The 16,154-nt window shown below is 33.9% G+C and overlaps 1 protein-coding gene across 3 annotated transcripts; it reads left to right on the top strand.

Moving 5' to 3' along the window:
* Positions 1-721: 721 nt before the first annotated feature.
* Positions 722-15,896, top strand: LOC114413221 (phosphatidylinositol 4-kinase beta 1-like). Of its 3 annotated transcripts, XM_028377488.1 has the most exons (17): positions 723-921; positions 1,052-2,779; positions 4,124-4,312; positions 4,456-4,504; positions 5,526-5,658; positions 5,758-6,247; positions 6,609-6,689; positions 6,771-6,890; positions 8,346-8,415; positions 9,512-9,609; positions 9,696-9,800; positions 10,403-10,456; positions 10,563-10,706; positions 10,824-10,877; positions 10,965-11,039; positions 14,928-15,011; positions 15,096-15,896. In XM_028377488.1, exons 2-17 carry the CDS (start codon positions 1,289-1,291, stop codon positions 15,195-15,197), a joined length of 3,339 nt encoding a protein of 1,112 aa, XP_028233289.1. In that variant the 5' UTR covers positions 723-921; positions 1,052-1,288; the 3' UTR covers positions 15,198-15,896. The 3 variants fall into 3 exon arrangements, with proteins under 3 accessions (XP_028233290.1, XP_028233289.1, XP_028233288.1); XM_028377489.1 differs by having other exon boundaries at positions 722-2,779; positions 14,857-15,011; XM_028377487.1 differs by having other exon boundaries at positions 723-2,779.
* Positions 15,897-16,154: the final 258 nt, after the last annotated feature.

Raw genomic sequence — 16,154 nt, forward strand, 5'->3', positions numbered from 1 at the left:
AAATATTTTTTTAAAATATAATAGTAATGAAATAGTAATATTTCATTACACTAAATTTTATTACAAGTATATGGACAAAATTGTAATTAGATGATTTTTAATTTTTATATAGAAAAATTCATTGAGGCAAAATTTCTGCCTTAAATCAGGAAAAAAAATGTTCAAAATAAAGACACAAAATAGAAAATTGTCACTCAAAAGAAGGACAATAATGACTCACATTGAAAGATTGAAGGCTTAGATATCTTTTAAAATGAAACAAAAACAAATAATTTTAGTAAAAAAAGAAATAATATTTTAGTCTTAATGTAAATAGTCAAATAGGTTTATATGAAATACTAATAAATTAATGATAAAAAATTAAATTTAGTAACTGAATATAAATAATATAAATAGAGTGTGACAAATTAATCTTATAAATAATTTAATAATAAAATGATTGTTAAACTTTACAATTTAATATCAAATTAATTTTTAGAAAATATAATTTATTGATAAATTATTTTTCATATTGCAACTTAATAATAAAATAATCTTATAAATTTAATAATATTAATTTATTACACTTTGTACAATCAAATGGTAAATTTTCATGGATATTTTACCATCACATCTCATCTCATGTTGATGTTGGAGATGAATTTTACTATTTATTCTTGATGTTAAAAAGATATGAATGATTTTTTTTTTCTTTTTATATTTTCATGTTTTAATAATTTAATGAACTCGGACCTCAACTTTGTTGTCTTTTCACTCTGAAAAAGTAACGACGAACCTCCACTGCAGCACCGTTGTCACGGCAACAATCATCCACAAAACGCCGTCGTTTAAAGAAGCTACGGAGATCCACTGCGATAGTCGATTGAATTCCACGTCCTCGTACAACTAGAAGAATCAGGTTCAAATATCATCGCAATTCGGGTATCTTCATTCCCTCCTATTCAAAATTGTGTCGCAGTATCCTCAATCGTTTCACCTTTAGCTTCAGTTTCCGGATTCCTACAACTTATAATCGTTGCTCTGTTATTTTATTCGCATGACTGTTGCAAAGGTTTCTGCTCAGTGTCTCGGTGCTCGGGTTTTGCTTTTGCAGTAGTCGTCAGAATTGGGCAATTGGAAAGAGGGTAATATTGATTTGTGGGAGGGTTAGGGTTTTCACCAAGGTTTAAAGGATTTATAGGGTTTATATTGAAAGGGTAGCCAGTGGCAGTAGCATTAATGTGCTTTAGTTGTTCTGAATTTGATCCAATTGAAATTAGGGTGTCCTTTTGATGATGGTAGGTTGAGGATGGTGAGGTTTTTAGGGTTGACTCTTGGTTATGCTGAAGAACCCCGGGAAATAGCATCGAGGTCGAACCTGACCAGTGATTCTGGTGAAAATGGGTGGCTCATTAGGTTCTTTGACTCGGCGTTCTTCTGCGAGTGGATTGCTGTTAGCTACTTATACAAGCATGATCATGCCGGGGTGCGTGATTATCTCTGTAATAGAATGTATACTCTTCCTTTGCAAGGTGTTGAGAGTTATTTGTTCCAGATATGTTACATGATGATACACAAGCCTAGTCCATCCTTGGATAAGTATGTGATAGATGTGTGCTCGAAGTCACTTAAGATTGCTTTGAAGGTGCATTGGTTCTTGATGGCAGAGCTTGAGGACTCTGATGACAATAACGGGATTAGTAGGATTCAGGAGAAATGTCGGATCGCTGCCACCTTGATGGGTGAGTGGCCACCTCTAATAAGGCCCCAAACTGAACCCCCGAGTCCGGGAGGCAAGAGCCAAGTTTTGAATAGGTTATTGTCGTCGAAAAATCGCTTGTTGTCACTAACATCCTCACCACCTTCTCAGAAGTCTTTATCATTTTCACCTTCCTCAGGAAACAATGTACAAGAGGACGGCAAACCACTTTCTCCTGATGAGAACAAGATATTTAAGAAGTTTATGCCTAGCCCGAAGGTTAGAGATGCTTTGCTTTTTCGAAAGTCAGTGGACAAAGACGATGATGGTTCAGAAAAGGATGGTTTTTTTAAGAGGCTTTTGAGAGATAGCAAAGGTGATGATGAGCTGGGCCAAAAAATTCGTGATTCATTTCTGTTTAGGAAGTCATCTGTGAAAGATGATGAAGACTCTGAAAAAGATAATTTCTTTAAAAGGTTTTTAAGGGACAGTAGAGGTGACGATGACGACTCGGAAAAGGATGGTTTCTTTCGAAGGCTCTTAAGGGACAGTAGAAGCGAAGATGAAGACATAGCTTCAAGTTCAGAGGGATTATTTAAGAGGTTGTTTCGTGATAGCAAGAATGATTCTGAGGACAGAACACATACTAAAACAATAGAAGATGAAGATAAAGAGGGATTTTTCCGAAAGTTTTTCCGGGAGAAATCTGAAGATAGGAAGGATGGGAGTCATAGGAATGATCACAGAGATGTTGCTAATTTTGAAGAGAAATATGCCAAACCTGCCGAAGAGGATGAAAAAGAAGGTTTTTTTCGTAAATTATTTAAGGATAAATTTGAGGACAAGAAAGATACAAATGATAAAATTGAAGAGGGTACTGCCAATGGTGAGGAAGAAGAGTCTTCTGAGTTTTCCTTGTTCAAAAGACTATTTCGTGTGCACCCTGAAGATGCTAAAAGTAGTCTGGTCAATGAAAACAGCAATAATGGTGGTTTATTTGAAAGTAGTCCAGGTACAGAGAATTTTTTCCGTAAATTGTTCAGAGACCGTGACCGTTCAATTGAAGATTCAGAGCTATTGGGTTCAAAAAGACAGAAAGAGGTCTGTTGAATATTTGTTTATAATTTGGTTTATTTCCACGGTGTAATCAGGAATATAAAGCAAAAAAGTGTGAATGGAACCCATATATACAGACTCCTAATTAATTTTTTTAACCATAAAAGTTGCTTAATGGCTCTCTGTGACTTCTTGATAGAAAGTCTGTTTTACAATGTCCATTTGGACTCTGACATTGCTTAAATTTTTGTAACAGCCACTTTATTGGCTTGACTACCCGCAGGCACCCCATCTACTTTGAAAAATTCAAAATTTCCCAGTTTCCATAATTTTTTTTCAGTTGACTCTTAATATATATTATATAATATGGGTCACTGAATTTTCACTATTCTGTTGAATTGAAACCCATTAAGTTTTTATATTTTAGCTCCTCAATGTTAAAGTCCTAGTCCTTCTTCGAACTCTATTTTGAACATTGGAATGATTTTGAAAACCTAGTCACGCAGTGAATATGACCTTTCATTAGCATTTACTCTGGTGTCATTACAACAGGGTATTATTATGGGAAAGAATCAGTTTGATTGCAAAATAACCAAAGTGCATGTCTCTTTCTATTTGTAGCTAACATCAAGACTAACTCTTTTCCTGTGGTTAACTATATAATTCGGCAGTCATCCCAGGTGGCCATTCTCATCAAATAAAAGCTCCCAGGCTTACAGTTTTTCCCCCCCTTCACTTATGGAATTGATATATATTTTCTAGCTAGGAATGCCTCTTACTTATCCATACTAGATTCAACTAATATGTTTTTATGAAATGGGAAAGGTTGTTTTTAGAGATATAATAAAGCCATTCATGAGCTTTTACCTAATAACTTAAGTTTTTTGGAGACTTGGCCCTTAACATGGTATTGGATCTTTTATTACCAGGTGGTTAGAAAGTTCAACCTTGCTGCCTTTGTTCTTCAAAACAAAAACTGATATTCAGCATATTGTAAAAATTAGGCCTTGCCTTTAAAGACTTTTTCTTGAGGGGGCTTGATATATATATAGTGAAGCCATTGATGAGCTTTTACCTACTAATTTAAGTATAAGCTTTTATTGGAGTCGGTCTTTGAGAGAAAAGACATACATTTTTTTTGAGAAATCAATTTAAATAAACATGATACATTGCATGCATGATAGCATGACATCAGAAATGGTCCATATTTGCGATGTCTCTGACTGTAGTTGTAGGTCTGAGGAGTACTACTACTAGTATCAATGCATTCTGAAATTTATTTTCATTTTCTCCTTTATGTTTTGTTTGTTTTTAATTTAAGATAAAGGTGATTTCTCATATATCATATTGTTATGGCCTCATTTGGGGGTTATCATATTATTTTGCCAGAAGCATCCTGGATCCCCAAAGCAGCAAAGTGAAAAATTGAGCACAAAGCCACCATTACCAATTAGTTTGTCGCAGTTCCGGAAAGGGGCTTACCATGATTCAATGGAGTTTGTGCAGTCATTATGTGATACATCATATGGGTTAGTGGATGTATTTCCCATTGAAGATCGCAAAAGTGCTCTTCGTGAGGTTATTTCCTTAAAATATTTGTTGATGCTTTTTCAATCTAATTAACATTGTTAAAGACATAACTGCAGAAATATGTATGTATTCTATATACGTGTTTATAGTTTCCTTTTCTGACTTATTCTTTGTTATTCTTTTATTTCTAGGCACTTGTAGAAATCAATTTACATGTAGCAGAGGTTCAGAACACTGGAGGTACTTCTTACCCATTATTTATATTTTTTAAATGATGTTCATTTAAGGAAGCATATTCCTGTATATTTTTTTATGTTTCAACTGAGGAGGTTAAATGTTATTTCCAAAGAGTGGAGTCTGAATTGTTTTAGTGGCTGTTGTCTCTTGGTTCAGAGTGAGAGGTTTTACATGTGTATTTTCTTTGTTCCTTTCAATATTTAACAAAATAACTGGTTTGGGTGGCTATCAGCGGATTTTGAAGTAAAAATGGTGAATTTTCCCATAAATCTGTCATTTTATTTTTTCATTTCTCTAGGAGATAGTGTTAAGAAACTAAGGGTGTATTTGATTGTGTTCTTAGACTATTTTTAGAAGAAAAGGAAGGAAAAAAAAATCTGTTTGATAATCTTGTTTTGTTTTGAATCAATTTTGAAAGTAAGAGAAGAAAATATCTGTTTGATAAACTGATAGGCCAAATTCTGTGGGTCCCGCCTATGAGATGGCCCATGGCCATTGAAAGTTTATGTGAGAAAAAAAAAAGACAAGCTTGATTTATTAGTTCCATACAGGAAATTATAATTTTAGGTGTTGAAATTATGGGTTTTATGTGTTCATAAAACTTAAAACACTGCTGGAAAACTGCCATATTTGTGATCACCCTTAGGTCATATCTTGGAAAGGGCTAGCTATAGAGGGGTTGACCAGTAAGGCTGGGTGAAGTGTCATAGTGTGGAGCCACCGAGACATTGACTCTTAGTGGGTTGAGATCCCACATAAAAAATTTTAATTTTCTTAAAACAAAAAAATGTTCTAGAAAACAGTAATCAAACAGGCTCTATGTTTTTGGTTTTTTCTGACAGTCCATTTTTAGGAGGATCCTTGGAAAAGTATTTCTGTAATGTGAATGCAGTTTCCGTAAAGATATATCCTTTAGATGTGTTCTGAATGCCAATTAAGTTGCTGCATTTTCCGTTGCTTATGCTAAGTAGATTTCACTTATCTCCCTGCTTCTATATGAATCTTGCTTGTTATATATTTCTAGGAGTTTGTTTTCCATTGGGAAAGGGCATGTATCGTGTGCTTAATATACCTGAAGATGAAGCTGTTCTCTTGAATTCTAGGGAGAAGGCACCTTACCTGATCTGTGTAGAAGTTTTGAGATGTGAAATGCCAAGGTATTACATGGATAATACTCCTCAACACTATGAAGAATAATAGTAAAGTGAAAAGCGTATTTTTGATATGTTCCATTCCATGCAAATTGTTTGTTCTAGTAATTCCAAGGAGGCATCCAGTTCTCAGAAACTTTCTCAAGGGGGAATTCCTTTGGCAAATGGAGATGCACTCTTGCAAAAACCACCCCCTTGGGCTTATCCATTACGGACAGCACAAGAGGTGTACCGCAATAGCAACGATAGGATGTCCAGTTCAACTGCTCATGCAATTGACCAGGCAATGACTCATGTGTCTGAGGCAAAAATCAAATTTGTTAGTGTGAATTTTTCTGTGGAAATGCAGTTAAATGGTCAGCCAGAGGAGATTGAAGTGGCCGATCTACATGGTGGCAGTCAGCGTTCTGCTTCAGTTCATAGAGAGTGTGTGTATGATGCAGCCGCAGCAGGACGTGGCAGTGATTTGGAATGGGTACGAGTAGTGTTGTCAGCTGATCCTGGGGCTAGATTGGAAGATATTGAGGATCAAGCACCACCTCGGAGGAAGGAACATCGCCGTGTTCCAAGTACTGTGGCAATAGAGGAAGTAAAGGTGAGATAGAGTGCTTTTTTAATAATGCTGCTATTGACATTACTTTTGTCTAAGCTTCTCTGATCTGTTTTGAGTCGTAAAGTAAGTCAGCCATGTCTCCTTAAGAAATTACTTGTCATATATATGTCTGATGATCTGGTTCCTCCAGGCATTGTGCAACCTATGATGAAAGAAATTGATGCTGTTTATTACTTTATTTCCTACTTTTCATCAATCAATGGGTCAATAAGGATTGGTTTTTCTATCGCTGGTTGTCAAAGTGGACTGCGCGCTTTAGATTGCCCAAATGTTATGCATTAAAAGAGTTCCTTAATTGGAAGAATATTTTGTTTTTTATTGTCAACATTTGAACTTTTGGTAGGCTGCGGCAGCTAAAGGGGAAGCACCTCTTGGACTCCCTTTGAAAGGTGCTGGTCAAGATTCTTCCGATGCACAACCAAGGGTAAGCCATAATTATTGAAGTTTACTTTTACTTAACCTCAGGATTGTTTAGTTGTCATATATAACATGATTCCTCCAACAGGTTAATGGACTTAATCCCAAAGCTAGCGATGCCTTGTCTGGTGAACTTTGGGAGGCAAAGAAGGATAGGATATGCAAGGCTTCCATATATGGAAAGTTACATGGTTGGGACTTGCGATCTGTAAGTGCATGTTTTAAGTGAAAGAATTTGCTTTATGTGTAGTTATTTTCTTATTTTGGAAACGCTTGAAGATATGCACTGGATATATTAAATTATTAATAAAACTATAGAAGTGGTAATATTTATGCAATATGCATTATAACAGTGTTTTGCTGGGTAATTTTGTGTTGTTTCACACATGTTATTCTGTTTTATAATTACTCAAAGTACAATATAAGGAAACATAATAATGAGTATAACCCCAAATTATCAGCTGAGGTATTTCCCTATTTATTGGGATCAAATCATATCTTTAACATGCATAATTGGAACAACAATGAACCCAAGGATCTCTTGATCAATTTATTTTACTATAATAGAAATTCTCACCATTTGTTTCATTAAGATTATTTCCTTTCCATTTTTTATTTGAAATATTGATTTAGAGTCAAGATCATGTTTTATAAATGTGCTTTGTTATATGGGGGGGGGGGGGGGGGGAGGGGGCTAAGAATGTTGTGCTGCTATAAATCCTACTTTTTCTAACTTGGGATTCAGTGCTTTGGATCCTTGACATAGAAATATTACAGTCAAATTATTTTCAAAATGGGTTTTACAATTAAACTTAATAATGGGTGAGTTTGTTTAAACTTAAAATAAAAAACAACTTTAAAATAAGCACTTTTTTAAGAAGTAGATAAGACTTGCTTCTTAGGGTGAGTTTGTTTAAACTTTAAAAAAGCAACTTTAAAATAAATGCTTTTTAAGAAGCAAATAGGATTTGCTACTTAAATTAAGCAGAAAGCTGCTTTTTTTAAGCAGAAGTAGTTTAGACAAGCACACTAAAAAAACATAAAACTGCTTATTTTAACAAATAAATTTAAACCAATTGACCCTTAAAATAAGCAGAAAACTGTTTTTTTAAGTAGAAGTAGTTTAGACAAACACACTAAAAAAAATAGAAAGTTGCTTATTTTATTAAAATAAGTGCCTATTTCAACAAATAAGTTTAAACACACTGGCTTCTCAATTTGTGCCTTCAAAAAGTGCTTAAAAATATCAGTGTAACAACAATTTTTCTACTTGGTTGGTGGAAAAAGCATCATATATTTTAGAATTGAAGGCTTAAGACTCTTAAGAAAAAGGGCTGACTCTGAATATTGAATTCTTTGTATGCTGATATCTTTTTTGTGGGTAGATCCTAATTGTACATAACACGGAAGAATTCTCATAAGTCATAATAGATTCAAGATTGAATTACATACAGTACTTAGCAAACAATATTTTCACTGTGTCAAAAGCAGTGTCTAAAGCACATTATCGTGTACTTTATTATTATTATTATTATTATCATTATTATTATTATTATTATTATTATTATTATTTATAAGTATGGTGGTTGGCTTTTTGTATTGTATTAGTTATTGGTTATTTGTCTTTTGAGCATGATGGTGTAATTTTCCCTTTCTCACATAGGTTATTGTAAAGAGTGGTGATGATTGCAGGCAGGAGCATCTGGCTGTTCAACTTATTTCTCACTTCTATGGTCAGTGGTCTTTCAGATCCTTTTGTTTCCCCCTTCATGTACACAATTAGTCATTGTTGTTCCATTGATGTTCATTATGTTGCATAAAAGTTTTTCTCAATTGTTTTGTCTTTTATAACTTGTTCCCCACAACTCTTGTTTATATGAAGTTTAGACAGCATGTATCTATAAAAGGATTAAAATCTATGTCCAAATGGAACAAGTATAAAAGGTAAAATTAAGACTGCCTTTCCTTTTAATAAACATTGGTTTATAATTTGCCTATGCATGCTTGAAGTTAGATTGAGTAGGATCTGAATGACAGGAAACAGTTGTTTTGTTAAGAATTAGGAAGTTTCTAATTGTTTTACATCTATTAGATATAAAACCATTCTTGTGCCTTTAGTAGGGATGGGCAAAAAGCTGATGAACCAAACTAACTTCAGAGTTTAGACTGAACTGAACCAAACTAACTTCAGAGTTTAGACTGAACTGAACCAAACTAACTTCAGAGTTTAGACTGAACTGAACCAAACCAACTCCTAAATGACCAACCTTCTTGTAACTGTTTCTTTTCTAATCCAGTTCTTTTAACTCTAAATAAATATAGCTATTATTTTATATGATTTGCTGAGTTTAAACAACAGAATTCTTGTTCAAGTTATTGTGTTTTCTTCTCTTTTCACCTGCTTCCCTGGATCCAAATGAAGCCTTTTTAATCTTTAAATTTCAGAACGTGTTTTATTAACTATTCCAGTATTCCTTAGAAATTTCATTCTCATTTCATTTTCTATGTCATGTAAGGCTCTCTTTGTATAATAATACTATGTTATTCATGATCTCATATAAGTTCAGTCGTGGATGTGCACTTTGAGAATTGGTAAATCTATTCTTTGCAGTTTTTAATGCAGTAGTTGTAAGGGGAAGTGTTTACTAAAGCATGGATGAACTTGTCTAATGAGCAAGTTTGGATTATAGTACAAAGAGCTGTTGTGGAAACATATTAGATCATATTTTTATTATGTTCTAAATTCTTATGTGAGTTTAAACCACAATGCAGACTGTCGTCTGTGTGTTTCATTACATGTTGCTTAAAATCATCGGATTTTGATGCTAGATATTTTCCAAGAAGCTGGTCTACCCCTTTGGCTCCGCCCATATGAAGTTTTGTGTACTTCGTCTTACACAGCTCTTATTGAAACAATTCCAGATACGGTAATTCTGTGCTCAACTCATTTTACATGTATTGAAATGTCCAAGTTTTTTCTCTTTTACTATTAAAAAATATTGGTGCTTTCTAGGCTTCTCTACACTCCATCAAAAGTAGATATCCCAACATCTCAAGTTTACGTGAATTCTTCAATGCTAAGTATCAAGAAAATTCTCCCAGTTTTAAACTTGCCCAGGTAATTTAGAGATGCAGATGCACTGAGTTATTGTAGACTGAACTTGTTCATCTTATGATTTGCATGAACTTCTTATTGGCATTTGTTCCACTAGTATATATTGCTTGAACAAACAAAAAATTAGATAATATATGAAGAATTTAAATACTTCCAATCCAAAATTTAACACATACAAACCTTTTGGCGTGTTTCAATTGAGTCTTGATACTTTGGAATATTGCTGTGCCATTTTCTGCATTCTGATTTATTGTTCTTGTATCATATTGCTGGTAAATTTAAATTATTAAGCAAAGGTTTTCTTTTATTTTAAGTTCTACTTCTCAGCACCCTTTTCTGGGGCATACTAGAGTTGATTTGTTTTGATCAATGTAGTCTAGTTGCTCCTTACTTTCCCCATGTCTTTGTCCTTTAATCTGGCATAGTTGTTTAGTGCCATTTGTTTCACAGTTTGTGTAGAGGTTATTAATTTTTGAAGCTGTTTGTTTAATAATTTTACTAATTTTAACTTGTGTGATGAAGAACACCTTGTTTTTATGTTTAAAATGGAGACAACATTTCTGTTATTCTGTTTTACTTTGATAATTTTACTTTCTTTGTTTCAGAGAAACTTTGTTGAAAGTATGGCAGGATATTCCCTGGTGTGCTACTTTCTGCAGGTGCGAAACTTATTAAATGATGCTTTGAATGACAACATGTTACTGTTTATTTTTATTGAATGCTTCTTGTTCTTCCCATTTCTCTTTTTCATTTCTTGTCATTCAGGTGAAGGATAGGCATAATGGAAACCTCCTATTGGATGAAGAAGGTCATATCATACATATCGATTTTGGCTTCATGCTTTCCAATTCACCTGGTGGTGTTAACTTTGAAAGTGCACCTTTCAAATTAACACGTGAACTTCTTGAGGTAAAACTTAGATTATTTGCTTTTTGTTATAGTACCCATATTCAAATGTTCATTTGATTAGATATTAGATTCCCTCTATACAATGATCACAAGCTCACAACAATCTGATTGTGCTAGGTTATGGATTCTGATGCTGAGGGTGTTCCGAGCGAGTTCTTTGATTATTTTAAGGTGCTGATGAATACTCTTTCTGATCACAGATGATAGATGCTATTGATAGCTCTAATTTGACATGTTGCTTTGTCCTCTGCATTTCAGGTTTTATGCATTCAAGGCTTCCTTACTTGCCGCAAGCATGCTGAGCGCATCATTCTTCTTGTTGAGATGTTGCAGGTAATATGAATGTTAGCTCCCTGTGGTTCCATGGTCATATAATATTGAGTCCACCTGTGTTCTGTCTGGTTGTGATTTGTACTTCCAGTTTCTCAGAACAGGACAATAGGTAGCTTACGTTGTGCTCTCTCAAACAACCTTGCAAATTTTACTGACGGAAAATATCTCATTATACGATAGAAACTTGATACCGTATTAGAAAGAATAAGGGATTTCTCCCTCGAATATAGTGCCTAATTTGCAGAACTTCAAGGGTCTGCACCCCAATGCCTAAAGGCTCCAATTATCTCACAAATGAGAATTGACAAGTTATTATTCTCTTTCCACCTCTCCTCTTATTTATTGGCGATCTTTCTTAATTATTTTTTCTCAGCCCAACAAACAAATAGATACCAGCAATTAACTAACAACCTAACACTCTAATTACTAACAGATTGATAACTAATAACTATCTAAAATTATATTTAACTTTACATGCTGCAGTGTAGGCTTGTAGCTTATGGTATTTTCAGACAATTTGATGCTCACATCCTATGCAAAGAGCTGTTAGCTAACATGATTTCTGTTGTGAATCTTGTTGATTTATGTGATACCATTTACCCCGACATACATATAATTAAGAAAAACATAAAAATTCAGAATTTAATTAAATCAATTTTATACAAATCACTTAAACAAATTTACGTAGGTAAAAGGGCCATATTCAAATCACTATTAGCAAATAAAACTTATTAAAAATATCTCTAGCTCAAAATAAGGTCGTTCAAGTTCACAAAAGAACTCAAGTTAAGTAGTAGAATAAAATAAACTAAAGTGACATGTTTGGAACATCATGCAATTAAAATAGAAACTTATGTTCCAATGTCACATCTTATCAAAGCATTGTGTCCCGACGTTCTCCAGCACAAGGTTCCTTAAAGCAATCCACCTAGTCCTCTATTCTCACAAACACAAGGTTCGAGATCATCACAAGATTCAAACACAAACAACACACAAGGAGTGAATTATTACATTCTTAAACAGACAAAGATAAACGAAGACACATATATATAGTAAAAGTATAATAAGCTCAACTTAGCACAATTTGTATCATTTTATCACTCATTGCGTAACATCACTTGTCCCAATGATTTAATCACAAAATTGCATACCACACTTTCACATTAATCATGTGTTCAGACAACAAATCTTAAGTACAACACAACATCTCACACTCACACAATTCATTATCTACCATCACGTAGTAAGTCATAATGATCATTACATAAGCGTTATGCAACAAATACACTAAGACTCAATCCTATATGCAATGTGATACCATGTCAGTGAAAAACAACACCAGAACGTTTAGGAGTACATAACAAGACACACCACACAATGGGTATGTTAGGTCACTCTCACTAAGTGAAATCATAAGGTGACCAGTGAGGATCACTCTGTTTTGCGAGAATGCTCTAACATAGGTTTAAAGGAACACTCGAACCGAGTGTATTTACCCCCAAGATTTTCAAAGAATTCGTTAGAGTCTTACCTTCCTGATTCAGGTTCAACCCTTAAAACAACTTTTGCATGCAGGCATTGCTCATGAATTATATAGTACCCACGACCTCAAACTTATTTTCAAACACATTTAACACAATGCGCTACAATTTAACACCTCAGGTTTCTAACTTAGAATCCTACACTTTCCTTTTAAAACCTCACGTATTGCGCTATAATTTAACACCTCAGCTTCTTAACTTGGGACCTTACACTTTCCTTTTAACATCTCGTGCATAAACATTTTTCTCAAGGTAAATACCAATCGGATTATTGTATAATTCACAACTCACAACACAAGTAATATCACCTCAAGTATTAATCACACACTTATTCACAACCAAATTTCATGTTCACAATTTTAACATCTCACATCACAATTCACCATCACATGTTTACTTGTATCTCACAAATTAACACATTCAATTTATCCCTTACACACAATTTCTTGATCTCAATATAACAATTTATCATGCTAATCTAATAAATCTTGTTCTAAACACAAACTAATTATACAAAAATATTTCTCTCAACATAAGGAGTAAAATCCCTCAAACAATTTCACATAATCATATCAATATCAAAGGAATCAAAATCATAGGTCAAAAACACGAAAACACCAAGAGCACTCAATTTTATCAGAACATCAATTGGTCCGTCAAACACAATAATTTCATAATTATAATCGTAAAGGAAGAATTACAATACAATAAACATCCCAAAATAAATCTCAATTTGATCATTTAAGGGTCTCTACACATGTTCATTCTAATCCCAATTGCAATAAACTCATCACTTACCTCTAAACAGGTTCATGTGTGTAGTTTGGCATCGATAGCTGCGTCTCTAGCGATTCCCTAAGATTCCTCAAACTTTTCCTCTGGTTATTCTGCTAGGGTCTGTAAGCGTTAGAGAGAAGGAGAAAAAATTGGAATTTTCATTTCATTGTCTCCGTGCGAGGGACATTTCTCTCTTCACAGACATTATTTCGCAAATCCCAATAGTGGGGATGTGCGAAAATGAGTTTCTAACCTGGTGATCAAATTTTACGATGATTCAACGATTAACAAGTTTTGAATCGTAGTTTTACTGGGACAGGTTTGAGTGTATGCGGAAAGAGAGGATTTTGGAAGAAGGAGAAGGAAAATGAATCGTAAATGTAAAAACTAACCTAATATGTATCTATTTATAGTTAGGATACTCTCAGTCTATTATTTATTCTATTTTTTTATTTTATTATTTTACAAAAATAAACTCTATTTTAATCCATATCAAATGAATACATAAAATATTTTTTTATTTTCTAAGAACATATATTTATTTTATTTACCTTAAAATAATTATTTTAATTAATAAAACTATTTCTCCTTATTATTTAATTACAAAGATCACATTATTTTTTTAAAACTCTATTTTAAAATAAAATCTTTTTTAATTTATTTTTAAAAAAATGGGTGTTACAATTTATGGTTAAGTTAGGTAAAAACTGGAGAGCATAATGAGAGACCACCGAGACAATGAAATGCTCAAGAATCTCTTCATACTCATTGGACGACTTAGATCTGCAAAATTGACACAATATATAAAATTCATTTCTTTGGGAATAAGAAGGGTCACAAGAATATTCTTTGGAAGCTTGTGATGTGTGATGCACTTTGCATTTCAGGAGTACATGAAATGCAAAGCAATTTACTAGTAATTTCTATTGAAATTGTAGTTATAGGAGGGTAGGTATTTGTTTGGTGTTGACATTTATCATTGAGCTCAATAATCATAACAAGAAATTTTTGGTGAATAAGTGATACATGTTTCAACGTTTTGTTGTCATTTGGTATGGAAATGGTGGATGACCTGTATCTACCATACCATTGGCCTACTGAAATACAGTACTTGTTTTAGGCAATGGGCTGCGGATGGAAAATGAGAAAGATTTTTCTTGAACATGGCTTTAAAACCAAGGTTGTGTGTCTGAAAAGTGCTGTTCCAATGAATCCAAACTGAACAAGGCAGGAACAACCCCTTTTTTCATGATACATTAATTTGTGCATAAAGTTGATGCTTCACCTGTTTGATTAGAGGCAAGGGCAAGAAAGAGTGGTTACCTTTTTCTTTTCCCCAACTTGTAGATGATGTTTGATTGTAAACTTGTAGACTGCCTCATGTAGCAAATGACCTCATATTTCACTTGCTTTAAGTGATAAGATTAGTCTTTATTCTCAACCGTACATGTACACTATTGTGTGCCTCTTAGCCCCCTTTTCTTTTGCATGTGTATCAGGGAATACTCTCTCCTATTCATGTTGGATTTCCTCTGAATTTCTCTCTTTTTTTGGGTGATGCTGGTATCAGGATTCAGGTTTCCCATGCTTTAAAGGTGGTGCTCGGACGATACAGAACCTACGAAAGCGATTCCATCTCAGTTTAACTGAAGAGGTTTCAATATTAATAATGTTACTTATTTAACTGTCAAATGTTTCTGGGTGTGATTGTTAAGAGTGTTATAATTTTTTTTGGCAGCAATGTGTCTCCTTGGTGCTTTCACTCATTAGCAGTAGCCTGGATGCTTGGAGGACACGGCAGTATGATTATTATCAGAGGGTTTTGAATGGAATATTATGAGATAGTTTGTCATGGTGATCACTTGCTTTTCTACTTTGGCCAACCCTTGTACAGTGAATGCTCGTCAATTCAATTAGTATTTTACATTTTTAAGTCACTAAAAGGGAAGGTTGGTTCACTGTGGTTCGGCTTTAAAGTTTTTAACAGAGGGAAGAATTAATAGGTGGGGCCGTGCAGCCTCTTTTTCTCCCAGGAAAATCCTAACTGGCCTTAAAACTTGTACAGTGTACTGGGCTATGTTTATTGGAGCTGGGTCTTTTTTTTTATTTCATTTCCCTCGTATCATATCATACGAATGAAGCTCTGCTGCTTGGAGAAGTTGCTTTAGCCTCCTAAATGCAGAGAGATAGTGCAGAGTGTACAGTGATTTGAGCGGGACAGACCACATATAAAATGGGCGTTGAAATGGTTGCTTGGTAAACTGATTGATTGTCTTGGGAGTGTGTTCAAACTTCAGTGTTGGGAAGGAAATGATGGACAGGCCTAAGTGTTAGCCAACTCTGGTGTAATTTTTATTGATCTCATTCACATATGTTCAATGGTGTCTGTCTTTTCAGAGTTGGATTGCTTGACCCTGGAAAATTGTGATCCAGATTCTTAAATGATGTTTGATTGTATTATGTCCTGGTTAATTTCACGTGAAATTTGTCTCACCTTCGTATCAATCGTATAAAATGTTTCAGGTTTGGTGGCGTTGTATCTGGATCACAGTTTTTGAAATTTACTTATTGTGGAATTGTAAAGTTGTCTTTGCCTGCAACAAAGTCAAATGTGGCATTGAGAAAAATAAAGGGTCTTGAAAATATTGGTTAAGAGGAATTAATAAATAAATTTTTTTTATTAAAAATTAAGATGAGGTTAACTTGAACATCATGGTAGCAGTGTTAATTTTTTTTTTCATTTTTACTTCCTTAACGGCCTAACCAGAGATTTTAGGATGCTGTTAGTATTTTCTAA

Source organism: Glycine soja, chromosome 5 (genome assembly GCF_004193775.1).
Source record: "Glycine soja cultivar W05 chromosome 5, ASM419377v2, whole genome shotgun sequence".
NCBI classification, from domain to species: domain Eukaryota; kingdom Viridiplantae; phylum Streptophyta; class Magnoliopsida; order Fabales; family Fabaceae; genus Glycine; species Glycine soja.